The 27,833-nt window shown below is 43.1% G+C and overlaps 1 protein-coding gene across 1 annotated transcript in view; it reads left to right on the top strand.

Moving 5' to 3' along the window:
- Window positions 1-27,833, top strand: part of LOC143929837 (C-type lectin domain family 2 member B-like) — a 138,147-nt gene that overhangs the window by 41,358 nt on the left and 68,956 nt on the right. Inside the window, exons 2-4 of the mRNA XM_077453811.1 lie at window positions 8,441-8,500; window positions 10,650-10,754; window positions 17,901-18,085. Of these exons, the coding sequence (XP_077309937.1) occupies window positions 8,441-8,500; window positions 10,650-10,754; window positions 17,901-18,085 (350 nt within the window). The remainder of the gene's footprint in view (window positions 1-8,440; window positions 8,501-10,649; window positions 10,755-17,900; window positions 18,086-27,833) is intronic.

Genomic DNA, 27,833 nt, shown 5'->3' with positions numbered 1-27,833 from the left:
TCCTTGCCAGGCGTGCCGGCGAGAAGTACGCCCGATGAAGGAACTTCAATTGTATATACCTGTCCCTTGCCGAAATCGCCAGGGCCAGGTATTGCTGTATACCCTCCTCCCAGTGCTCATCAGTAAGTTCTGGAATGTCACTGTGCCAGAGCACAAACACATGGGAGATTCTAGTCTTGTCGTGTGTAGCCAGCGCTTTATATAACGTAGACATTGGGCGCTCCCCCCCCCCGCTGGACCAAGCATGGTCTCCACTGCTGACACCTCCAGATTCACTCGGGATGGGATTTGAGACCGGAAGGCGTGCCGCAGCTGCAGAAATCTGAAAAACATATGGTTCGGCAGATCTCTATCTTGTTTTAGAGCATCAAAGGAAAGTAGCTCCCCCAGTGATGTAACTCCATGCCTGGCCCAACCAATTGGATCAGGGATGGACTGAAAATGGGGCAGACGGGGGTTCCCCCAAAGGGGGGTCCTTGGGGCCCACACCCCTGGGCCCACCAGCTGTCTGTTGACCAATTCCCATACCTTAAGAGTCGTGCGCATCGGGAGAGTTATACGGGAGTTGGATCGGGGTCCCCTATGGATTAAGTTCCTTAATTCCGCATAGGAGCCCAAGGAGGATGCAGGGTTGGCTGTGCCCTCAGAGAGCCACCACTTAACAGTCACCAGGCCTGCCGCCCAGTAGTACTTCAAGAAACAGGGCAATGCCAGACCTCCGCACACAAGGGGCAGTTGGAGAGTTGTTCTAGCTATTCTAGGGGGTTTACCATTCCAAACGAAGGACGAGATAATGCCATCTAGGTGTGTATCTCCATATTTATTTATTTTGTCAAGTTAACACAATAACATTTTCTTTGTCTTTTTTTTTTTGTGTGTATCGTTACCACAATAACCTGTTTTGAAATGTTTTTTTTTTTTTGTGTGTGTGTGTGTAGTTACCACAATAACCTTTTTTTTTTCTTTTTTTTTTTGGTGTCAAGTTACCACAATAACAATATATATTTTTCTTTTTGTAACCTCAAGGAGGTTGGTGTCCCTTGTTCATTTCACGTTGTCTTCTAGGAATGTATTTGTCTAAAAACACATAGGCAAGTATATTTTCAAAATAAAATATCCATTTATTCTGGTTAACAAAATAAAGATGAATTCAACGCTGGAGAAACTTGAGCAATTTGTGTAGCCTTTTGGCCCCAGGGCAAACATTAAAGTCTGTGGAAAAGAAAATTGGGACCTTGAGAAGTACATATAATGGGGAGCACAATCTGGTCCCTGAATCCCAGAGATCAATAGCAGCAACAGATGACATATATGTCCCCAGGATGTGGTACTACACCAGCCTGCGTCTTTGGTCAGACCAGACTGAAGCCAGGCCATCCCTTTCTTCTCTTCTCTCCACCCTTCACTGCACCCTTCCCTGCAGCCTTCCTGTGAGGCTGTGTCTCTGGTGGTGTACTTGTGGCAGGAGGAGGAGGAGGAACAGGAGGAACTTGATCACAGATTTGGCTTGTGGCAGTTAACTCGCCACTCAGCCCCTTCTGAAAGGCAGAGAAAATGATTTGCTCACAGTGGAGGCGTTGGCCCCTCTCTAATTGCTGCAACTGGCTGGCTATATAGCAGCCATAGGACATTTGTAGCCCCTCTAATGAGGCGCAGTGATTCCTCCTGTGTGGCCGTCCCCTTCTTGGGCCTTTTTGCCTGAAGACGGAGGGGAGGCACCTGCGACTGAGTGAGGCTCCTACTGGGCCCGGCCACCTCCTGGCTGACAGTGGGCCCAGCCTCCTCCTGCCTGCCACTTTCCCCAACTTCCTCCTGGCTGATCTCATCCTGTGTATAAAAAAGGGACATCGTTTTCGTTTTTGGTTCATCAATCATAAACAATTTTCAGCTCATGACTTTAAAATTCTATTAATACATATACAAGAGTATCATTCTGATCCCAGCATTTATTCTTTGCTGTTTATGCTGGTGATGAACAGTTTTGGCCACTACTGTCAATTGATATGTATACTTTATTTTTTTGGTAAAATCAATAATATTGTTTAAATTATAACATCTAGTTAACATCATTAATATTAGGACAATAAATATTTATTGTAACAATATACCTGGCTCAAGCTGGGTGCATCCGCTTCTTCCATGATGGAAGGCCCAGGTTGCTCATCAGCCTCTGTTGGGGTGGAGGGAAGGGTAGGGGGAATGCTGCAGGGAAGGATGGAGGGAAGGGTTGAAAGCGATTCCCTGGCCTCAGTCTGGTCATCAAGAAAACGCAGTTTGTCAAAGTACCACAGCTTGGGTATATATACAGCATCTGCCAATGCTCCTGATCTCATGGAATTCAGGATTTTATTATGCTCCTTTCTGTACATATTTTTCAATATGCCAATTTTCTTTTCCACAATCTCCAAGTTTGCCTCTGGAATCCAAGTCTGCACAAATGCCAGAAGTCTCTCCAGCGTTGCCTTCCTTACTTGTTTATTATAGTAAGCACTGTGCTTTACCTCCCACAGATTTTTCAGCTCCCTGTATTTCTCTATAAACTGGGTCAAGAAGTCTGGATCTTTAAATTTCTTATTATTAATTTTTTCTGAAAGACAATACACAAGACCAAAACAATGATGTTAGCCCAAACTCGCCTAATCTTAGCCCAATATAGACCTTAATCTATAAGCAGTATAGGCCACTGTTTTTCAGAAATTATTTTTAAATTACCTTTATTTTCTGCGCTCACAACTTCCGTTCCTATTTCCTCCTCGCACGTAGAACATGTGCATGTTGCCTTTATATACAGTGCGCACGCGTAAAACACCACCTGTGTCACCCGCCCATGACGTTCTTTTTCTATAATGTTTCCCCGTCCTTTTTCTCTACGCACAGAACGTATGTATGTACGACAGTAGCATATTGGCTATATATATTCAGTGCTCATGTGTGAACTCCGCCTGTGTCGCCCGCCCATGACGTTCTTTTGGTAAACTTTTTTCCCGCCCTTTCCCTGTGCACAGAACGAACGTACGTAAGTATGTAAGCACATTTGCATGTAGCCCCCCAAAGCACCTTGTCCCCATGTTGATGGGGAGAAGGGCCTCATCCCCATAACTCTTGCCCGGTGGTTGCGGGATCATCCCTATGGCTTTCCTGTAGCTTCAGAGGGGGCGGGCCATCCGGTTACATAACCGAGTGATGCTGCCCCTCTGATCGTAGGCAGCTTGTAGCTTTTCTTTTGGTCCGTCGGAGCGAGAGAAGAAGATGATGAATGGACTTCGTGGGAAGTTTTATTTGTTTATTTTTTTAATAGGACTTGTCCCAAGGCGTGTATTGTCTTTTTTTTTTCCACACATTTTTTGTGAAATGGTAGGGGTACATTTGTACCCCGTTACCATTTCACATGGGAGGGCCGGGATCTGGGGGTCCCCTTGTTAAAGGGGGCTTTCAGATTCCAATAAGCCCCCGCCTGCAGACCCCCACAACCACCGGGCAAGGATTGTGGGGATAAGGCCCTTCTCCCCATCAACATGGGGACAAGGTGCTTTGGGGGCTACCCCAAAACACCCTCCCAATGTTGAGGGCATGTGTCCTGGTACGGTTTGGGGGTGTGCTCTCTTGTCCCCCCTCTTTTCCTGCAGTCTGCCAGGTTGCATGCTTGAATAAGGATCTGGTATGGATTTTTGGGGGGACCCCACACCATGTTTTTTATTTTGGCACAGGGTTCCCCTTAAAATCCATACCAGATCTGAAGGGCCTGGTATGGAATTTGTGGGGGCCCCCATATTTTTTGTTTTATTTTGGTTCAGGGTTCCCCTGTGGGGAAATTCCATGCCGTTTTTATTAATGAACTTTTCAGTGTATTGCTGGGACCGACAATTCATTATAGCCACGAGTACTTTTAAATTTTAGAAAAGCATTGCTGGAGGTAAATGTCAGTTTTGCATGTGTGCGCTGTAATATTTTTGTTCTGTTGTATGGTCTTATGGCAGCACCATCTTTATGCATTTTTTAGGGTGTGCTCCCCAAATATTTGTTTTGTCTATTGTATGGATTCTGACCAAATTCTTTTGGGTGTGGAGAACCCCACTCCCTCAGTAAGTGCCGCTCATTGACTTTTACTTCATCACGGCCGATCACGTGGTAAACAGCCATTCCCAATGGCTGTTCACCCCCTCGTGGCGAGTGGTGTCTCCGTGAAATGCCTCCACCGAAGGTACAGGAATGTGCTCACAGGATCGCGCGCATTCACTGTTTAAATGGACGGACGTCATATGATGCCTGCCCAGAACGAGTGCCGTGCGGCCTGGCCGTCATATGATGGCCCTCAGGCGGCAAGCAGTCAATCAAGTGAAACAGAAAACTAAAACAGAGTCCCATTCAAATTCAAGTCCATAAATATCAAGGGGTTAACACCTATCCATGTGAATAAAGATGATAGGTTACAGTGGAGGAAATCAAGAAACATCCTTCATATAAAGTGCGTCTAGCTCCACACCCAGGTGAGTAGATAACCAACTTACCAGATCGCTGTGACCACTAAACAGTAGTCTCGCCAAGCTCGGGGAAAGGGTTGTCTCCCCAGGACCTTTTAAAAGTTGTCTGGAACTGCAACTGAAACCAGTGATACTCAAAAAAGACAAACAGAGATACTCTTATGGTGTAGTACTTAATAAAAGCGAATTTAATAAAACAAGTGGATTATATTTACAAGATAAAGGTCTTTTAAAAGCAGTACAGCAGCATGTGTTAAAAACGGAACCGCTGTGTCTCCATAGGCTTCACTTCACTTCCTATGTTTGCCCATACACCTCCTGAGAGGAAGAACGTGATGACGTCACCGACGTAGGCTCTACCCTACGCACAGACATCGATTGGGGATTGGCCAATTGATCAATATTTTCACTAGTGCTGCATCTATTTTGCATATTTTATCTGTTTTGCATTTTTGTATTAGACTTTAAGGTGCTGGCAGCTGTTAAATTTTTTTCATATACAGTCATTCACATTTCTTTATTTTTTCAAGAGCAACGTTGACCTTCTGGCTCCTTTTTTTTTACATTTAGTATTTAAAAGTACATTAAACTTTCACAACTTGAAAAAAGTCCAATGTCAACCTTGCCTGTCCTTATCTACTGCATTTGTTCAGTCGGCTGCAGTGTCTTTACATTGTTTTCTGAGGTTCTGCAATAATAATGGAATAATAATGGAATAATCTCTCGCCTCGACTACTGCAACTCCCTCCTCATTGGATTACCTTTACATAGACTATCCCCCTTCAGTCCATAATGAATGTCGCTGCAAAACTTATCCACCTTACCAGCCATTCAGTGTCCTCCACCCCTCTCTGCCAATCCCTGCACTGGCTTCCACTCACCCAACGAATAAAATTCAATGTACTAACAATAACTTACAAAGCCATCCATAACTCTGCCCCTAGTACCTATAACACTAACCTAGTCCCAAAATACCAACCAAGCCGATCTCTTCGGTCCTCCCAAGACCTCCTGCTCTCTAGCTCCCTTGTCAACTCCTCCCATGCTCGCCTCCAGGATTTCTCCAGAGCCTCTCCCATCCTTTGGAACTCCCTACCCCAATCTGTCCAACTGTCCCCTAATCTATCCATCTTTAGACAATCCCTGAAAACCCTTCTCTTCAAAGAAGCCTATCCTGCTTCTAACACTGTTTTACTTCCTCCATCAGCTCATCCCCCCACAGCTATTACCTTTTGTATCAATTGACCCATCCTTTTTAGATTGTAAGCTCTAACGAGCAGGACCCTCTGATTTCTCTTGTACCAAATTGTAATGTAACTGTAATGTCTACCCTCATGTTGTAAAGCACTGCACAAACTGTTGGTGCTATATAAAACCTGTATAAAAATAATAATAATAATAATAATAATAATAATAATAATAATAATGGAAGAATGTTATTATGGCAGATTACTTGGGACCAGAAACTAGACTGACTGAGCTACCTGTACAATGAGATTTTACCCCCTTAAAGTATATTTGAACCCTAACCTTGTAAAAGAACCCATTCAGTTAAAATTGGAATGCAAGGCAAAATGTTTATATGCATATATAAAAAAAACAATTCTAAATACCTCCTTTTTTTTTTTTTTTTTTTACTTTTTATAAGTGATCACATCACCTCTGTTCTCAGCTGCATAAGGCAGCTTAGATAGCTGGAGGTGAAATAAGTAAGCAGAGGGACTGGCAGGATCACCAGGGATTTCACACAAAGGAAGCAATACAAAGAGAGCAGGAGACTTTGTAAGTACATTATACAGTAGGCACCACATATCAAGATCATGAATTGTTGAGGTAACATATGCTTTAAGCCAGGTTTCAGGTGTGAATTTGTAATTAATGCTACTCGGTTAACAAATAGTTTTTAGTGCCACTGATATTTGCCCAATATTTGCAATTGTTTGCTCTTATTGTAAATATTATTTACATTTTGCCCAAATAAATGCCCTTTTATTCAGCCTTGGCTTGTCAGAGGGCATAGTACTGCCAGAAGGGTCATTGGCATCAGGGAACCCAATCATCTAGCAGCTCCTTTGGGGTAGTGCTACATACAATATATCAGGATAATTCCCTTTTCCACTAGAAAAATAACTGTCATTTTCATAACCTAGTGTCCTACCTCTTACCGACAAAAAAATCAGCCCATCTGAGCACAGGTAGTGATGTCTGGGCACAGGAGGGAAAGGTGATTAAGTTGGCAGAATTAACATGGCAGATGATATAGGCCTGACTTAAAGGTGGTTCATTAGGTATTTCCAGCCATCAGCTATGATAGCAACTACAGTATGTGGGTTTGATTTTTTTTTTTTCCTAAAGTATTTATGTAGTAGCTATTAGTTTCCATTGACTGGACATCCAATCTTCTGCTGGTTCAGCTTTCTTCTGCAAAGTTCTTGCCGTGGCACTCTGAAGTTGGGTCTGTTGGCACAATTCTGTTTGCCTAAGGCCGCGTACACACGCGCGGACTGTTCGCCCAACCTTGTCCGCTGAACAGTGTTTGGGCGGACAGTCCGCTCGTGTGTGGGGCTTCAGCGGACAGTTTCAGCGGACAGTTGGCCGAACAAGGTCTTACGGAAATTCCGAAAAACTGTCCGCTGAAACAAGGTTTCAGCGGACTGTTCGCTCGTGTGTAGGCTTGTTCGGCCAACTAAGTCTCGCGCATGCTCAGAAAGGATTTCCACGTCGGAAAGTTGCATTGCAGTGTATAGGACGTCGTATTTTTCGTCCCGTCGTACGTGCCGTTCACGTCATCGCGCACGGTTTCAGCAAACTGTTCGTCCGTCGTGTGTGGCCATGTCCGTCCATGCTAAGTTTGAGCGGACTGTTCGCTCAAACTGTTGGACGGACAAAGTTGGGCCAACAGTCCGCGCGTGTGTACGCGGCCTAATTGTTTGTTCAGCGAGCTCCTTCATTGCATGGGGACCTCCTTGGGTTTATGAATACACAGCCTGCGCCCTGTACTGTACTATTAAGATGAGAGGAATTTTGACTTGTACATTTCATAGCTTGGAGTACAGTACAAGACGGGACATTTTCCTTTCCATTCCTTGGTTACTCTGCATTGCTTGCTGCAAAACCGAGGAGTCATGGAGTGGGGTAGGGTTATAGGGGAGGTGCCTAGGGTTTGTGTCCTCCAAAATCTTTGCCAGCATCTAGTCACCTGTAGGTATGCATCTGTATCCCGGGGTTTATCAATTGTTTGCTTGTGTCCTGTACTGTGCTCCAAGATTTGGAATTTACAGGTAAGTCAAAATATACCGTTTGTCTATAGATATACTATATGGCTAAAAGTTTGTGGACACCAAGATGATCTTGTTGGAAATCCCATTGCAAAAACATGATCATTAATATGGAGTTGCTCTCCTTCCCATTTGTGGCTATAACAACCTTCACTTGTCTGATGTGTTCCACAATATTTTGGAGTGGGTGTGTGGAAATTGATGCTGTATTCAGCCAAAGGAGCATTTGGAGGTCAGGTACTGATGTTGGATGATATTACCCGGCTAACAATCGGTGTTCCAATATATTCCAAAGGTGTTTAGTAGGGTTGAGGTCAGGGCTCTGTGGACGACACTTGACTTCCTCCACACCAAACTGGTGTCTTTATGGAGTTGGCTTTGTACACAGGGGCACAGTCCTGCTGAAACAGAATAGTATCTTCATTGCACTTTTACCTTAAGGTTAGAAGATCACAATTGTCTTGTATGTGGTAGTATTAACAGAACCCTTCACTGGAAACTCCTAAACTCCATATGTGGAGGGGTGTCCACAAACCTGTTGCCATACAGTCTAGTTGTGTACTTTACTTGCTTCTCATATATTGCATATTGATATATTACTGTTTTAAGAATGTATATCAGAAAAGTGTTTTGCATTTCATAATTTAGGGACATTCAAATATTTTTTTTCTCTCTGTACAGAATGTTTAAGCCCCTTCACAAATGAAGACACTGAAAAGGCTGCAATTTTTGATAACCAAGGTATGATAAAGGCATGTATGTACAAATGTTGTGTCTGTACTGAGCTATGCATGGCTGTTATGCTGAATGTTTTACAGCTTGGGTTGGCTTCATTTGAACTTGCCCAGGTATTTCCATTGACAGCATTTGATATATAACATTCAAATTGTTTTTGTATAAATCAGCCCTTAGGAGTTCTAAAGCAGTTTATATTGACCAGAGAGTTGAGAACAAAGGGTTATTATTAATCCAAACCGATATATCTGACAATGTTAGAAGATATGTTATGTTGTGGTTCACATAGAACACAGTTTTCATTTCTATCAGAACACCTCTTAGCCCTTGTACACACGGTCGAAGATTCCGACAACCAAATCCGACGGATTAATTCCGGAAGAGGTCCAGAAGTGATGTTGCAAACACACGGTCGGACTAAGTTGTCGGAAAATCCGATTGTACATAACGTGATGACGTTATTTCATTACGACAGGACTATGTTCAGGCTAGTAGCCAATAGCTTTGGTCTAGGAATTTGATCTGAGCATGCGTGGCACTTTGTCCGTCGGAGTAGGCTACACATGATCGGAGTATGTCCGATAGGAGCATTTTGTCGGAAAATTTTACCGGCAAGTTGGAAAAATTGGTCCGATGCAGACCACACACAGTCCGATAGGAAACATTCCGACGGAATCTCCGACCGTGTGTACAAGGGCTAACAGTCTTTTTCTTTCTATTATACATTACTGTGGATATGGATAGGATAGACTTTTATGTCAGTATTTAAAAGTACACTAAACTTTCACAACTTGAAAAAAGTCCAATGTCTACCTTGCCTGTCCTTTATCTACTGCATTTGCTCAGGTGGCTGCAGTCTCTAAACCAGGGGTCTCAATTTGCAGAACTACAAGTCCCATCATGTCTCTGCCTGTGGGAGTCATGCTTGTAACCTTGCAATGCCTTATGGTAGTTGTAGCTCCACAACAGCTTGAGGGCCACCAGTTTGAGACCCCTGCTCTAAACACTACATCATTTTCTGAGGTCCTGCAATAATGAAAGAATGTTATTATGACTCTGGGCATCATTTAGGACCAGAAACCAGACTGACTTGAGCTACCTGTACAATGGGACATGTTATAGAGCACATTGCTCTCCATAGGAAAAAAGATTACAAGAATGTGCCTACCACATGTATTTGGGTAAACCACACATGACTTTTATAAGTGAAGGATAAGAATGGATGGCTTCAAAGTATATTAGTAGTTTCCATTCATGATGGCTTGCTTTCTGTTGACTTGCTGCGATTGGCTACAGCTTATCACATGGTACAGGGTGCTGTGATTGGCCCAGGCACCATGTGATAGCTGTGGACCAATCAGAGCATCACTACAGAAAGCTCAGCTGTTATGAATGAAACTCATTCGTTACGGTTGTGTATACATAGTGATCATGTGATCCCCCAGCCGCTTTAAGCCAGGAACCAATGGACACAGCCCATGTGCGAAGCAACATATATATACATTTCTGAGCTTGCCTGTGCCACCCGCCCACTGTAAAAGTATTGTGGGTTGTCTTAAAGCAGTTAATGATACCCTGTTTGCAAATAGTTTAGCGCCCCCAGTATTTTCCCTTTATTTGCAATTGTTTGCTGTTGTAGTAACTGTTAGTTGCTTTGCTGGATGTGACACCCAAATAACTTTTATTCAGCCTTGGTTTGTCAGAGGGCAAAGTACTACTGGAAGGGTCGCGGTCACAGCAATCTGGGAACCCAATCATCCAGCGGCTTCTCTGGGGGAAGCGCTACATAAACTATCGGGATAAATTATTTTCTCAGGTTTTGATGTCTGGGCACAGGAGGGAAAAGTGATTAAGAAGGCACATTTAACATGGCAAGTGATTGTAGGCCTGAGTTAAGGGGGTTCACAAGGCCCTTCCAGTCCTCAGACACCATAGCAACTATGTGGGTTTGATTTTTTTTTTTTCCATACAATATTCATATTGTATCTACTAATTTCAATTGAACCTTAGCCCTTGCACAAGGACTAAGGTTAATTTGGTGTGTTGTGTTTGTGTGTGACCCCCTATTATGTTCTGTCTCTGTAATCTCTGCACACTTAAGGATAAAGTGTAGACTGTATTTACATTTAATGTCTTATCTCTACATTGTTTTTAGGAACTTGGAAAAAGCTGAGGTACAAAAAGGTTCCCCTGATCCCAGTTCTTGTCATTCTAGTACTATTAATACTGGCAATTGTTGCTGCAGCTGTGCTTAGAAGCGGTAAGTCTTAAGTTGTAAGTTAATACAAAAGTTGTAAAAACAGTCCTTCTTTTAAGCTAGCTTCACACTGCTGCCATGTGATTTTTATTATTATTGATGTATATAGTGCCAACAACATGAGGGCAGACAGTACAGTTACAATACAATTCAATACAGGAGGAAAAAGAGGACCTGTCTCATTACACTCTAAGAGGGAGGTCAGCCAGAGACAATAACTCGCTGTAAGGGAGAGTGTGCCTAGCATAAGGAGAGATTTCAAAGGAGGAGGGACAGCATAGGGAATATTTGTTAATGCTGCTGTGGGGAATCTTTCCGCCACTAGTTCTTCACTGCTTACTGCCAACCATCCGCCTCCTGCACCAGGTGCCGTCGGTCTCTGAGCATTGCTCCCCACATGTACTATGTAATCATCTGTGATGCCGCGTACACACGAGCGGACTTTTCAACATCCAAAGTCCGAAGGACTGAGTCCGTCAGACTATCCGATCGTGTGTGGGCTGCAACGGACTTTTGACTCGCCAAAGTCCGAAGGACTTTAGAATATGGAACATGCTTCAAATTTTTCCGAAGGAACTCCGCCGGACCCGGTCCCCTTCGAAAAATCCGCTCGTGTGTATGCTACTCCGACGGACTAAAACCGACGCTAGGGCAGCTATTGGCTACTGGCTATGAACTTCCTTATTCGAGCCGAGTAGTACGTCATCACGTTCAAATCCGTCGGAGTTTAGTGTGATCGTGTGTGGCCAAGTCCGCTCAGCCGAAAAGTCTGTCAGAACTCCGTCGGAATTCCAGCAGAACTCCGACGGAACTCCTTCGGAAGTCTGTCGGACATAAGTCCTCTCGTGTGTACGGGGCTTTAGTGTTGCTGCAAGTCTTGGCCACTACATAGACTCTGTTACTATATATTGGAACATGGATCAAAAATTTTGCCAAACTCTAACACAGGATGGAACTATGGGATTTGAAAGTAATGCAGTGCCACATTCTAAAACGTCAATGGTTAAATAAAAAAAATGGAAAAATTGGCTTTCCAGGCACCAATTGTAGAAAAAATATAGAAGCTTTATTAAACACATAATACAAGGAAAAACATTAAAATATTGCAAATAAATGCAAAAAATGGCTAAACCTCTCCAATATGGATCATAGATATGTTGGAACATTCTTAACAATACATTCCCTAAAACTACAACCACTGTGTGTGCGCTGTTCCTTCCCCCGGTGGTTCCTACCACCTGGCCTCCCTCCCACCTACAAGCTGTTTTTTTCCCCATATGTCCCTTCCCCAGAAGTTTATCAAACAATTTTTTCAAGGTCGGGGTTGCCACACACTGACTAAGTTTCGTACAGTCCCTTCTGAATCAGCCAAATTTAAATCAGTGTATGAGCATCTTTATACTAGGAGAGGGAGGGATGGTATCAAGCATCCTCTATTGCTTTGAACTGTGATATCAGTCTTACACTGTGAATATGCTTACAGGACATAAGAACACGTGCATGACCTTATCAGTATGCTAGTGCTTCCTCAATGTCCAGTTACAATCTGGGGCAGGTCTTTGACCAGGCAGTATTGCTTTGTCCAGGCAGGTCCCAGAAATGCAAATCTCCCAGCTGTCCCTGATTTTGAGGGACTGTCCCTGAATATTATTATTATATTTTTTTGGAAACAAATTTGATTGAGTTTTATGCAAAAATATACAGGGTATTCAAGCATAATTTGGAGACGTAACCGAATAAAGAAAAACAATGTATAAATACATACACAGAGAAAATAAACCCACAAAGATTAACAATACTGATGACAATTGTGTTCCATTTATGGTATAAACCAAAAGGTGTGTATAGTTCACACATGCTACATGGAGCCAGGTGCATTCAGCTAGTGAAGTATTGTGCAGATTCAGGAGTCACAGGTTGATGAGGATTGGACCCATTAGTCCCAGATTTTATTGTATTTGCCCGAACTCCCTCTATTGATGTAGACTATCTTTTTGTATGTAAGCGTATTATTAATTTCAGAAATCCAGGCAGCCATTGTAGGAGCTGTAGCCTGGATTCAATTCTGGTCTATAATCTTTCAAGCTACAAAGTTTATGTAGGAATCTGAGAGTGTGTTTGTCTGTATCATTGTCAGGAAAGATTCCCAACAGGCATTGCTTAGGATCAAGATACACCATTGAGCCCATCTGATCATGTAGGAACAGGATAATCTGCGACCAGTATCCTTGAATACGAGGGACATGCCAGAGGAGATGGCCAAAGGTGCCAACTGATATCAAGCATATGGGGCACATTGAGTTATGTGAAGAACAGAATTTGGCTAAGCGGTGTGGAGTTAAGTATGCCCTGTGTGCTACGTAGACTTGTGTAAGCCTGTTTAACATTTTGAGTGAGACAAGTGTGCAGGTCTCTAGAGCCTCGCCCCAGTTCTCGTCCGAGTCCCCAGCATCATCAACCCATTTGGTCTTAGCATTGTAGCCAGGTTTAGTGGCAGCTGGAGTAATTAGCATGTTTTATAAATTAGATATGAGTTGATGTGGCTCATTGTTACAGATTATAGCAAGTGCATTCAGGGATTGTAGGTCGGGGTAGGAGCCTGTGAACTGGGTATATAGGGCATGGCGTACCTGGAGATAAGAAAAGAACATATGGTTTGGGAGGTTAAACTCTTCCTTAAATTGATCAAATGTTTTGAGTGTTCCATTTTTGAAAATGTGGGACAGCAGATATACTCCCCTGGATATCCATATAGTAGGATTGGGTATCTGAAGGAGTTCTCAGAGAAGTCTGTTGTACTACAGGGGAGTATTGATGTGAAACCCAGTTGTTCCCATCTTGGCCATTGATGGATCCCATATCCGCTTGTGCCCCCCCTGCCCATTACCAGCCCCTTTGGGTCTTGTACAGATATTAAGGGGAACCCCGTACCCAAATAAAAAAAAAGGAAAGATGTGGGGCCCCCAGGCCCTATATACTCAGAACAGCAGTATACAGGCGGTGCAAACAAAACAGGGACTGTGTAGGTTTGTTTTATTAAGTATAATCTGTTTGTAATTTTGAACTGGTACATTTTTAAAGTGTAGCTCCAGTCAAAAAATCTATTTTAAGCTTTTTGGAAAACATAGGGAAGGGTTATCACCCCATTATAAAAAAATTTGCGTCCGTTTTTTTCAGCTCCCTTCCTGTTGTCTCCTTCCGTTTGCAAGTAGGAGACGTTTGTAAGTTGGATGTTTGAAAGTAGGGGCCTGCCCTATATGCTCTGCAGAAATTTGGGCCTAAGGTGTTGGTGTTGCCACAACACTGTAAGTCCTCAAAGTGACTCTTGGTGGGCACTGGAACGCCCTGCTTTGAACTATATCAAGAATTGTAATTACATGCCATTGTTGAACAGTGGTAGAAAATTGGGCCTTTGGTGGTTTTGGTGGTGCTGGTGCCACAACATGTCCTCGCAGTTGCTCTCGGTGGGCGCAGGAATGGGCCCTGCTGTGAAATATCAAGAATTGTAATTACATGCACCTGTTAAACAGGAGCTGAAAAATTGGGCTTTAGGCACTGGTGCCACAACACTGCAACACCTCACAGAAACTTTAGTTGGAGAGCAGGAATGAGCCCTGCTGCAAAGCATTGCATCAAAAATTGTAATTACATGCCCCTGTTAAACAGGGGCTGAAAAATTGGGCCTTAGCCACTGGTGGAGTCACCCAGAACCAAAAATGTCCTTCCAAGCTATCAGCAGGATCATTGAGGAGGAAGAGGATAGTCAGTCAACATAACAGGACAGTCACTCAGCATAGCATAGGCAGTCTTGAAGGGATGTGACATTTAAAAAAAAAAATATTTGGTTATATCAGCTTCAGGTGCTTGGTAGCTAGTGGTGATCCAAGACTGATTCATCTTTATGAAGGTCAGTTAATCAACCGAGTCGGTGGACAGGCACACCCTGTGATCGAACGCTGGATGCAGGACAGCCCAGTAACTCAATTGCAAACTGTGCAAGCTCTGGCCAGTGATCAATCCTCAAGACCCAGTAAGCCAGAGGATTTTCTGTGGGAAAGGTGTCCAAGTCTGATCTTGCCCCTAGGTATTCCTGCACCATGTAAATCAGTCGCTGTCGATGGTTGCTGGAACCGATCATACCTTGGGGCTGCAGACTAAAAAATTGAATGCATCGGTCAGATGGCCACCTTCTCCATCGCTCCTTCTGTAACTGACCGAAGCCTCAGCAACACGTTATCCAGGACCAGGAATTTGTAACATCACAGTCTCTGGGAACGCGTTGCACAGACCTTTCTGCAAGGCCTCCCATAGATGTCTCATCCTTTGCTCCCTCTGCGACAGCAAGATAAGGTCGGCAACCTTACCCTTGTACCGTGGATCAAGGAGAGGGGCCAGCCAGTAATGGTCCCTCTCCTTGATCCGAAGAATACAAGGATCCTTCCGCAGGTTTTGCAGGATCAGGGAGGCCATGCAACGTAGGTTAGCTGAGGCATTCGGTCCGGAGTCCTCTGGGTCACTAAGGACGACATGATCCACAGCCACCTCCTCCCAGCCATGTAGAAGTCCACAGGTTTCTTGGGACTGTAAATCATCCCTAAAAGACAGCTGCTGCTGATGCTGAGTGCCAGGCTCCACCTCCATGCTGACACAATTCTGTGCAATAAACTATTTTAACCCTTGTGTGTTGTGTTTTTTTTTACTTTTTTTCACAGGTGAATGGGTAGGGGTACATTGTACCCCATACTCATTCACATAGGGTGGGGGGCCGGTATCTGGGGCCCCTTATTAAAGGGGGCTCCCGGATTCTGATAAGCCCCCCGCCCGCAGACACCGACAATGGTCAGGGTTGTCGGGAAGAGGCCCTTGTTCTCATCAACATGGGGACAAGGTGCTTTGGGGTAGGGGGCCACGCGGCCCCCCTTCTCCAAGGCACCCCCAGCGTCATGAATGTTAATTCTCCATCACGAACGCTAGTTTACAAGACCGATTGCTTTTGGCTCATCCTTGCTTCCATGCATGCGTGTTTGTACTTTGGACTTTTGTCTGACGGACTCGTGTACACACGATCCTAAAATCTGACAAAAGACCATTGTCGGTGGAAAATGTTAAGCCTGCCATCCAACATTTGTTTGCGGAAAATCCGACAACAATTGTCCGATGACGCGTACATATGGTCGAATTTTAGGCCAACAGTCTGTCATCACACAATTCCCGGCGGAAAATTAGATTGTGTATACGAGGCTGGGTTCACACTAGTCTGGTGCGATTTGCAGCTCCGGTTTCCCTACGAAGATAAAAATCAGTTGTTCAGTGGTTCCTCTCAGTTGAAGTTGTGGATCAGCTGACATGGGAGAGGGGGAGGTGTAGTGAGGAGGGAGAGAGAATTTTGTGTTCAGAACGGAACGCATCTGCGAATCAGATGCATTCCCATAGAAGATTATGTGCCTGCAATTTGCACCGCAATGCCTAGAAAACACACACTTTTTTTTGGGCAATGTGGAGTGTGGATGCAATGCACATATGTGAACCAGACTTGTTGAAACTAACAGATTTGAATATGCTCTGCGAATTGGGTGTGGTGTAATCCAATTCGCATAGGTGTGAACCTAGGCTTTTCTTCTAAGATTGCTCTGTATTTGGCTCCATCCATCTTCCCATCAACTCTGGTCAACTTCCCTTTCCCTGCTGAAGAAAAGCATCCCCACAACATGATGCTGTCACCACCATGTTTCAGAGTGGGGGTGGTGTGTTCAGGGTGATGTGCAGTGTTAGTTTTACGCCACACATAGCTTTTTGCTTTTAGGCCAAAAAGTTACATTTTGGTCTCATCTCACCCAAGCACCTTCTTCCACATGTTTGCTGTGTCCTCCATATGGCTTCTCACAAACTGCAACCAGGACTTCTCTTGCCTTTCTTTCCACAATGGCTTTCTTCTTGCCACTCTTCTATAAAGACCAGATTTGTGGATTGCACGACTAATAGTTGTCCTGTGGACAGATTCTCCCACCTAAGCTGTGGATCTCTGCAGCTCCTCCAGAGTTACCATGAACCTCTTGGCTGCTTCTCTGATTAATGCTCTCCTTCAGTTTAGGTGGACGGCCATGTCTTCGTAGGTTTGTAGTTGTGCCGTACTCTTTCCATTTTCATGTGATGGATTGAATAGAGCTCCGTGAGATGTTCAAAGCTTGGGATATTTTATTATAACCTAACCCCGCTTAAAACTTCTCCATGACTTCATCCTTGACCTGTCTGGTGTGTTCCTTGGCCTTTATGATGCGGTTTGTTCACTAAGGTTCTCTAACAAACTTCTGAGGGCTTCACAGAACAGCTGTATTTATACAGAGTTTAAATTACACATAGGTGAACCCCATTTACTAATTAGATGACTTCTGAAGTTGATTGGATCCACTAGATTTTAGTTAGGGGTATCAGAGTAAAGGGGGCTGAATACAAATACACTTTTCACATATTTATTTGTAAAAAAACATTTTTTCATTTTTCTTCCACTTCAGTTATGTGCCACTGTTGTGTTTTGGTCTATCACACAAAATCCCAATAAAATACATTTACGTTTTTGGCTGTAACATGACAAAATGTGGAAAATGTCAAGGGGTATGAATACTTTTTTGAGGCCTTATCTATCTTATCTATCTTCACTCCCACCATTTTTCTATCCCATTAGTATTTTGTTTCAATGGTTTTATTGGTGTTTTCACATCAAATATAACAATAGAAAAACATGTAGTCTTATATCATACATACATATATCAGTTGCAGAGTACCTGATGTTTGTTTATACGAATAAGAACATTGGGTACCTCTTTCTTGGCACTCAGATAATACTCGCCAAACTCCTTTTGAAACCCAAAGATATAAAATAAAAGAAGAAAGGAAAGAAAGGGGGGGGGGGGGAGATCCCAAGCTCTGGTCCCTGCCACTCAAATGCTCCTCAGCTCGGAGCTGTATGGGGATCTCCAGTCAGGTATCTGATCCACAGGCTATCCCATTAGTATTTCAAGTCTTATTTTATGTTTGTACTTTATTCTTTTATTGTAATGACTTTCTGTAATTTTATACATTTTGTCTAACATTTAATAGCTGTTAAAATGTAGAAAATTTACCAAAACAAACAATTTGATCTGTTTCTAGAAGAGACGCCTACAACAGGAAAAGAAAAGTGTGTATATAAATATGCTGAATGCATGGAGGACTGGATACACTATAAGGACAAATGTTACTATCTCTCAAAAGACATTGATACATGGAATAATAGCCAGAACTTCTGCCAATTCTACAATTCATCCTTGGTCATTATTGATAGTGAAAAGGAACTGGTGAGTTATAATTCATACAACTACAATAATTACTTGATACTCAACATGATAATACAATTCTATTACATTCTATACATAGAACACTACACCCCCAACATGACCCACCACTGGACATGATCATAATACAATTCTATTACACTCTATACATAGAACACTACACCCCCAACATGACCCTCCACTGGACATGATCATAATACAATTCTATTACACTCTATACATAGAACACTACACCCCCCAACATGACCCTCCACTGGACATGATCATCATACAATTCTATTACACTCTATACATAGAACACTACACCCCCAACATGACCCTCCACTGGACATGATCATAATACAATTCTATTACACTCTATACATAGAACACTACACCCCCAACATGACCCTCCACTGGACATGATCATAATACAATTCTATTACACTCTATTCATAGAACACTACACCCCCCAACATGACCCTCCACTGGACATGATCATCATACAATTCTATTACACTCTATACATAGAACACTACACCCCCAACATGACCCTCCACTGGACATGATCATAATACAATTCTATTACACTCTATACATAGGACACTGAAGCTGAACTGCTCTTCTCAATAAGGGTCTAAAGTATGCTCCACCTAAGAAACTGAATAAGTTTCAAACATACATGGACATACATAAGTTCGTCCGTACTATTAATATAAAGAGACATTTTATGTCTATTCCAACTATCCAATATGAAAGTACTCAACATGAATATATACATACAGGCCTCTCCAATGCATCTACGTTTAACCCTCCTGGGGCATTGGCCCCTTCCGTTAGGGTTTTTGGAGATGTTCTCCTACGTGATTTGGAGTCCATCAAAATTAATAATATCAAAATGGAAAGAAATTTGGAAGAGGGTTTAGACTCATTATGTAAAAACAAAAATTTGGTAATACGCCCAGCTGATAAAGGGGGGGGCATAGTAGTCTTGGACCGGAAAGATTACCTGACGGAGATGCATAGGATAGTGGATGATAAAGATACTTATGCAACTCTTCCAGGTAATCCGATAACTCAATATAAAAAAACATTACAACTATTGGTTGACAGGGGTTCCCGTTTGAATATATTGAATGAAAAGGAAAAATTTTTCCTGATCCTAAAGCAGCACAAGCCCCCATACTGTATTATCTCCCTAAGATCCACAAGAGTCTCACTTGCCCCCCGGGCCGTCCGATTGTGAGTGGTATTGACTCCGTCACGGCCCGGGTGGGCAAATATATAGACTTTTTCCTTCAACCTTTGGTTCAACGTATGCCATCATACATTAAGGACACCAGTCATGTAATTAACTTATTGTCAGAACTTAAAGTAGGTGCTTCCACCCTCTTGGTAACAGCAGATGTGTCTTCTTTGTACACTATAATTCCGCATGTTATGGGAATCTCTGCAGTAAAATATTTTCTGGAAGGTTTCTCCACTACACCTAAGGTGCAACAATTATATATTATGGACCTTTTGGAATACGCTAACCATAATTATTTTTGGTTTGAACATAAGTATTATAGACAGATTCGTGGCGTAGCTATGGGGGCGAAATATGCCCCCAGTCTCGCCAATTTGTTTCTAGCCAAGTGGGAGGAGGACGTCGTCTATAAGGACAGGAGTCCTCACCTGGCCTTCTGGGCTAGGTATATAGACGATGTCCTCCTCCTATGGGATGGGACTGTTTTGGAGCTGGAAGAATTTTTTGGATACTTAAATAATAATGAGAGAGGTATAGAATTTACATATGAGGCGAGCCGGGAAAAAAATAATTTCTTGGATTTAACTATTTGGAAGAGTGGTGATACTCTTAAAGTGGTTGTAAACCCTTACAAACCACTTTGACCTACAGGTAAGCCTAGATTAAGGCTTACCTGTAGGTCCAAGCAATATCTCCTAAACCTATATGGTTTAGGAGATATTTGCCCGAAAATGGGCACCGCTGTCTACGGCGCATGCGCCGTAGACAGCGGCGCGCAGGCGCACTAAACGCGGCAAGTCCAAGAATAAAGCTGCCTAATTTGTCGACTCCCGTGCGCATGCGCGGGAGTGACGTCATCGCGGCTTCGCCGAATGACAGCGGCGGAGCTGCGAGACGCGACTCCCGTGCGCATGCGCGGGAGTGACGTCATCGCGGCTTCGCCACTGTCATTGGGCGGAGCTGCGAGACGCCACCAGCAAGATGGATGCGGCGGACTACAGGGGACAGCGGTGACTTCGCTGGCTCCTGTGTCAGGTAAGTGACACATAATGAGCTACTATGCGATGCATAGTAGTCCATTATGCTTTACCTTTGCAGGGAAAAAAAGAGGAAGTAAACCCATCAGGGTTTACTTCCTCTTTAAGACCGTCTCTTTTTTTAAGAAGACGGATAGGAATGCGTTTATACCTAAAAGGAGTTGCCATCATGATGTGTGGTTGGATTCAGTTCCAAAGAGCCAATTTTTAAGAATGAGGCGAAATTGTACTGATCTTACTGACTATAAGTTACAGGCAGATATAATTAAAAATAGACTAATAGAGAAGGGATATGAAGTTGAGTCACTGAATCAGATAATGCAGCAAATAGGAGAAATTGATCATTCTATTTTATTAACTGCAGGTCCAAATAACAATAAGAAAAGGAGAGAGAGACCGGCTATACCCTTTATCACTACTTTTTCAACTCAGCATTACCTTATTAAAAAATTGCTTCGTAAGCATTGGCACTTGCTAGGTAATGATAGGATCATTAAAACTTTCCTACCAGTCAGACCACAGTTGGTGTTTAGGGGAGTCCCTTCGCTTCGAGATATAATTGCTCCAAATGTTGTTGATCCGCCCACTAAAAAGATTTCTTTCTTTCAGAATATGTCAGGTTATCATCAGTGCCGCAGATGTCAAATCTGCGCACTGAATAAAAACAAGCAGAGGAAAATGGAATCATTCATTTCCACAAGTACATCTAGAGAACATAAAATTGAACCTTTCATTACGTGCAGTTCCAAGGGGTAGTGTATCTTTTACAATGTCCCTGTGGGTTCCAATATATAGGCAGGACTAAACGCACCATGCAGGTGCGTTTGGGTGAACATCTAACCAACATACGAAATGGGTTTAGATTCCACTCGGTGTCAAAACATTATACTATCCATCACAACCGTAACCCGGCGAATACGTTGTTCTTGGGGATAGATAAGTACAGTGCTCACTGGAGGGGAAGCTCTCTGGTGAGAGAATTATCTAAGTTGGAGATGACCTGGATACATAGGGTACGGTGTTATACCCCGTATGGTCTTAATGTAGAAGTGGATGTTAATGTTTTTATTGATAACAGCTAGTTGGTAATTGATGAAACATTGTGAACCCACTGTGAGTTTCTGTAAGGCCTAAGTCAGGCTAATTTGGGGGGTGTATTTTAATCATATATTTCTTTGGGCATATAAAAGAAAAGAATAAAACTCTTTTTCGTGTTTCCTTTTTTTCTGCAAAAGAGAGGCGGAAGAATAACAATAACAAAATAAGAAAAAGCTTTTTGAAAGGTTTTTTGAAAGGTTTTTTTGAAAGGTTTTTTTGAAGGTTTTTTTGAAAAAGTTTTTAAAAAAAGTTTTTTGAGGTGTTTTTGAGAACCACAATCCTGTCATAATAAGCAGGAAAAAGGTTTTTTCGTGATATCATCTGCGGGGTGAAAAAATATATATCTATATAAGTAGCCTAAGAGATGAATAAAAAATGCCCTTGGCAAATTATGCACAACAAATATATATTTTTTTCAAATCAAGTAGGGTATATATATACATTCTATGGGAGTTCCCCCGGGATATGTATATTATTGGCTGGTAGTCCTATAAGTATTTCTATTAATTTAATGATCTTGTTTTTTTTATAATAAGATTAATAATTTTAAAACTTTTATTTTATTTTTTTGTATAATACATATATTATTTCTCTAATATATTTATTTTTTAATTTAGTTCTGAATATACTAACTGACTCAAAGTATGTTGAACGTTAGGTCATTGTTTATATCTGACATTCAGTTGGGTTTAAAGTAATTCCTACCCAGACTTAATATTTGTTTTTCATATTTAAATTTGATATTTTCCGTTTGGGTAGGTAGTGTATGCTTTATGAAACGATCGCCCATAATATGGTAGATGGTATGTGAAGAAAACACTCGTATATCTGCCCATACGAAGTTGCGATCTGCCCTTACTTGATATGGCCATCAGAAGCTCAGAGTGGGGCAGAACTAATTTTATGTAGTGCTATTTAATGCGGTGAGTCAATACGCCGCCCGTGCCCCTGGAAGACGTTCGTTTTAACGAAACGGCGTAGGGAGGAGTGGCGTATTGACGTCACCATGTTCCACGCTGAACCCGGAAGCAACGGGCAGCGTTCACGAAGCCGGCCGGCAAACTTGTTTTTAATACAGCGAACTGTTCTTCAGCTTGATGTAAGTGCAATCTTTTACTTTATCCATTAAACCTAACAATTTATTACACTATGGCGACCCTTTTCGTTTCTATATGTGCCGGGCAATGAGTGGTGTGGCCGTAGGATCTTTCCAACCACCTGAACTGAGTGCCAAATAAAGAAACATCCCCCTGGCGGTCCATGTGCAGAAGAAGCGTTTCTTTTGTGGCGATATCTGGTCTCTGTGATGGGACCAGTCTAGCTGGTAAGCGGCAGTGGTGTTGGTGGTGGAAGCCTGTCTCTGCAACTTTGAGGACACTTTTCCCTTTACTGGTGTGGTGTGTTACACAGTGGAAATTACAATCAGAAAATTCTGCAGAAGGGGGTATGGACTAATATTTGAACATATACACTTTTTGGGATTATATTTTGTTTAAATATTATACTGATTGACATATTCATTTATTTTGTTTATTTACTTTCACAAGTATTTTTGGATCATTTTAGCACAGCTTTTTATAAAACACATAGAACACTACACCCCCAACATGACCCTCCACTGGACATGATCATAATACAATTCTATTACACTCTATACATAGAACACTACACCCCCCAACATGACCCTCCACTGGACATGATCATAATACAATTCTATTACACTCTATACATAGAACACTACACCCCCAACATGACCCACCACTGGACATGATCATCATACAATTCTATTACACTCTATACATAGAACACTACACCCCCAACATGACCCTCCACTGGACATGATCATAATACAATTCTATTACACTCTATACATAGAACACTACACTCCCCAACATGACCCTCCACTGGACATGATCATAATACAATTCTATTACACTCTATACATAGAACACTACACCCCCAACATGACCCTCCACTGGACATGATCATAATACAATTCTACTACACTCTATACATAGAACCCTACACCCCCAACATGACCCTCCACTGGACATGATCATAATACAATTCTATTACACTCTATGCATAGAACACTACACCCCCCAACATGGCCCTCCACTGGACATGATCATAATACAATTCTATTACACTCTATACATAGAACACTACACCCCCAACATGACCCTCCACTGGACATGATCATAATACAATTCTATTACACTCTATACATAGAACACTACACCCACCCCCCCCCCCCCCCCAACATGACCCACAACTGGACATGATCATAATACAATTCTATTACATTCTATACATAGAACACTACACCCCCCAACATGACCCTCCACTGGACATGATCATAATACAATTCTATTACACTCTATACATAGAACACTACACCCCCAACATGACCCTCCACTGGACATGATCCTCATACAATTCTATTACACTTTTTTTTTTTTTTCACTATCAAGATTTTATTGAGCGATCACATGGCAAGCATTCAACTTTGAACATTATGAAGATGAACATATTATTGAAATGTCAGTTGACAGTGTGTTATAGCAATTTCTGCATTTGAAAGTATATATTAATATTGAAAGATAATGATTTCAAAAGGGAGGAAAAGGTTTGGAGGTGGTGGGGAGGGGGGGGGGGGGTTAAAGAGTAGAAAGGGGGGAGGGGATGGGGAATTGTGCAGAGAAAGTGGATATGAGATTACATATTTAATCTTACAAACATATCTGTGTGAGGATGAGAGTAATTCTAATTGGAACTAAGTATATAAAACAGAGGTTACTTATTGTTCAGGTAAAGTACATATATTATATGGGTAAATTATAAGGCAAGTAATTATTGGAACTCATCTGATAGTGTAAATAGCAGCCAGGATTGCCACATCTTTTCATTGCTAGGATTTCTTCCATCATATATGTATATGTATATGTGTGTGTATGTATGTGTGTATATATATATATATATATATATATATTTATGGTCAAAGCCCTATGGCCGATACGGATATGAACAAGTAGCCTCTACCATAAGATTAACCACATGAAATGGACCTGAAGTGTGCCCTGGTCTGATGGTCGGTATACCAAAATAAGGGGGCATACCCTAGATTAGAAATTAATATATGGGAAGAGAAATGAATTTGAGAAATTCCCTGAAAAAGGGGAAGGGAGGATGGGTGCCGCGCACCGGAAACCGACAAAGACCACAGGCGAGCGGGCTGGTTAAATACCCTCCGGGCTCCTCCCATAAATTCAGGCCACCACACTGGCCTTCTTACTTATGGTCAAAGCCCTATGGCCGATACGGATATGAACAAGTAGCCTCTACCATAAGATTAACCACATGAAATGGACCTGAAGTGTGCCCTGGTCTGATGGTCGGTATACCAAAATAAGGGGGCAAAACATTCAGGTAGGGGTGCAGTTTTATTAGTTTTAGCTTAATTAGTTGAGCAAGTTTGGTGAACGCTTGTGCCATTTCCACCCGAGGATTGGGAATGTACCGGGCGAGGTAGGCAGGGTCCCAACTGCTTAGTCTTTCAGTGACGTGACTTGGGACCCACGCCAACATGCTGCCAAGGGTGCTCAAATACTAAAGAGTGTCCACGGTATGGACCGGGGACGAGGTGTAGGCTGTGTAAAAGAACCCCATGTGTTTGGGAAACTGGCAGGTACACAAGTGTTGGCACGAAAGCAATAGGGAACTAGAGTCTACGCGTTCCGGTAGGAGTGACAGTAGGTAGTCGAGTACGGTTACTTGATACCAAGCCCTGCTTTTCTATAGAAATGGACGTCCATCCTGGAGTCAGATTGCTGGGTTTTAGACACTGCAAGGAGGAGGATGAAATAAAGTTGGTAGCGAGCCAAGTAACGACTATGCAGAACTTGGCCTGCGGGATTGCTGAAGGCCTGGAATGAACATACAATGGACATTAAACTGGTGCCACCGGGCTAACTGCAGCAGTCTGCACAGGAAGGACACAACCGAGAGCGGTCCAGACCTGGCTTCAATAACAAGATGAGCCTCGGCCCAGTTGTCGGTGGTGAAAGCCACAGCCTGTCCTGTCCTGACATGACCCCAGATACGAGAGGCTGTCATGACCGGGTATAGCCTGAAGAGGGAGGAAGTCCAGGTAAACCGGGGTTTAGGAGTATCCCTGATGCCATGGTCCTGTAAACCAGTGGTGGCCAAAAATTTCCGCGAAGCCTGTGGAGGCTGTGGCATCTGTCACTACCAGGGGCGACAGGGGCATCGTAGACGGTTTAAACACCGATACATCAATCCATGCAGTAAGGAACCTTCCGACATTGACAGGTCTGCTATTGCCACGGCATCTAAATGAAGGATCTAAGAAGGGTCCTGTGTCCGTGAGAGGAGGACCAGGAGGCGTGACATAAAGATCGATCCTGGGGAATGGCCCGTATTGCAGATTTGAACATTCGTCAGGTAGTGTCTGTGTAGAACCTGGCTGCCAGTGCTACCAACAATAAATTGGCTAGGCCATGGAAAACCACAAAGGGCCAGGTAGATGGCCGCTTGGATGACTAGACTGGGGAATATGCGAGGATTTCATGTCCCTAAAGATGGCAGTTGTGATGGGCGAGCGTTTTCCGTTGGCTATGGGTGATGCCTCTGGATGCCTCGAAGTGGGGATCTTGCTGTATGAGCCATAAAGACAGGTGGCTCTCCGGGCCCTGTAAGGATGAGAAATGCTGAACGCTGGCTAGGTATAGCCTGAGCGTGTTACAGGAAGAAGCCAGTTGCGTGTGTCAACACGATCCAGGTGCTGGATGGAAGTTGAACTCAACTATCCTAAGGGAGAGACCGACAGACAGGAAACGGTGAGTGGCTTGTAAGAAAAGCCACAGGAGACAAGTGGCCAACTAAGTGCTGCTGAAAACGACGTGTAGCCAGTTTGTGTGCCACTGAGAATGTGTGCTTGCAAAAGAATGATTGCAAGACGTTATGCTAAGTCGCGAGCCTTGGCACGATTGCAAAAGTAGTGTTTAAACGTGTGCTTGCGACAATTGCGTGGGAGTTTGTCACTGGAAATGTGTTCATAGTGACTGTGAGAAATTCGTGTTATCGCATGTGCTTTGCGAAGACTGCAGGAGTTGTGCTTGAACATGTGTTTGGGTGCGTGCTTGCAACGATTGCAAGATGTTATGCCAAGATGCGTGCTTGCAACGATTGCAAGATGTTATGCTAGGATGCGTGCCTGCAACGATTGCAAGGAGTTACACCAGGATGCGTGCTTGCCATGATTGCAAGATGTTTATGCTAGGATGCGTGTGTGCAATGATTGCTAGAAGTTATGCCAGGATGCGTGCCTGCAATGATTTCAAGGAGTTATGCCAGGATGCATGCCTGCAACGATTGCAAGAAGTTATGGTAAGATACATGGGTAGCCAGGTCGGAAAAGACAGAAGTCCATCCAGTCCTAACCACAAATCAAACAAATAAATATCGCACAACCCGACACACCCAATTCTACACCCACAGCTGATCCAGAGGAAGGCAAAAAACCCCAGCAGAGCATGGCCCAATTTGCTACAGCAGGGAAAAAATTCCTTCCTGATCCCCCGAGAGGCAATCGGATTTTCCCTGGATCAACTTTACCTATAAAATAAGTACCCCGTTACAATGTACATTTAGGAAAGTATCCAGGTTTTCTCAAAGCAATCTATTGAGCCAGCCGGAACTGCCTGCTAGCAATGATTGCAACAAGTTTGTGCTTGGACATCTGCTCGCAATGATTGCAAGAGGTCTTATGCTCGAATGCGTGCTAGCAATGATTTGCCAGAGGTCTATGCCTGAATGTGTGCTTGCAATGATTGCAAGAAGTCTATGTTTGGATGCGTGCCTGCAACGATTGCAAGAAATCTACACTTGGATGCATGCTTGCAATGACTGCAAGAAGTCTACGCATGGATGCGTGTTTGCAATGATTGCAAGAAGTCTATTCTTGTATGCGTGCTTGCAACGACTGCCAGACTTCCATGCTTGAATGCGTGCTTGCAATGATTGCACGAAGATTATGCTTGATGTGTGCTTGCAATGATTTGCAAGAAGTCTATGCTTGGATTCGTGCTTGCAACGATTGCAAAAAGTCTACGCTTGTATGCGAACTTGCAACGACTGTACGACGTCCATGCTTGAATGCGTGCTCGCAACGGTTGCAAGAAGTCTACACTTGAATGCGAGCTTGCAACGATTGCGAGAAGTCCAGGCTTGTATGCGTACTCGCACCAACTGCAAGACGTCCATGCTAGACTGCGTACTAGCAATGATTGCAAGAGGTCTATGCTAGGATGCGTGCTTGCAACGATTGCCAGAAGTCTACGCTTGGATGCGTGTTTGCAACGATCGC

This window comes from Lithobates pipiens, unplaced genomic scaffold (genome assembly GCF_037356315.1).
Source record: "Lithobates pipiens isolate NorthernLeopardFrog02 unplaced genomic scaffold, aLitPip1_a1.2 Scaffold_25, whole genome shotgun sequence".
NCBI classification, from domain to species: Eukaryota; Metazoa; Chordata; class Amphibia; order Anura; family Ranidae; genus Lithobates; species Lithobates pipiens.
The sequence above is the reverse complement of the archived record's forward strand: the minus strand, read 5'-3'. Positions and strand labels throughout refer to the sequence as shown.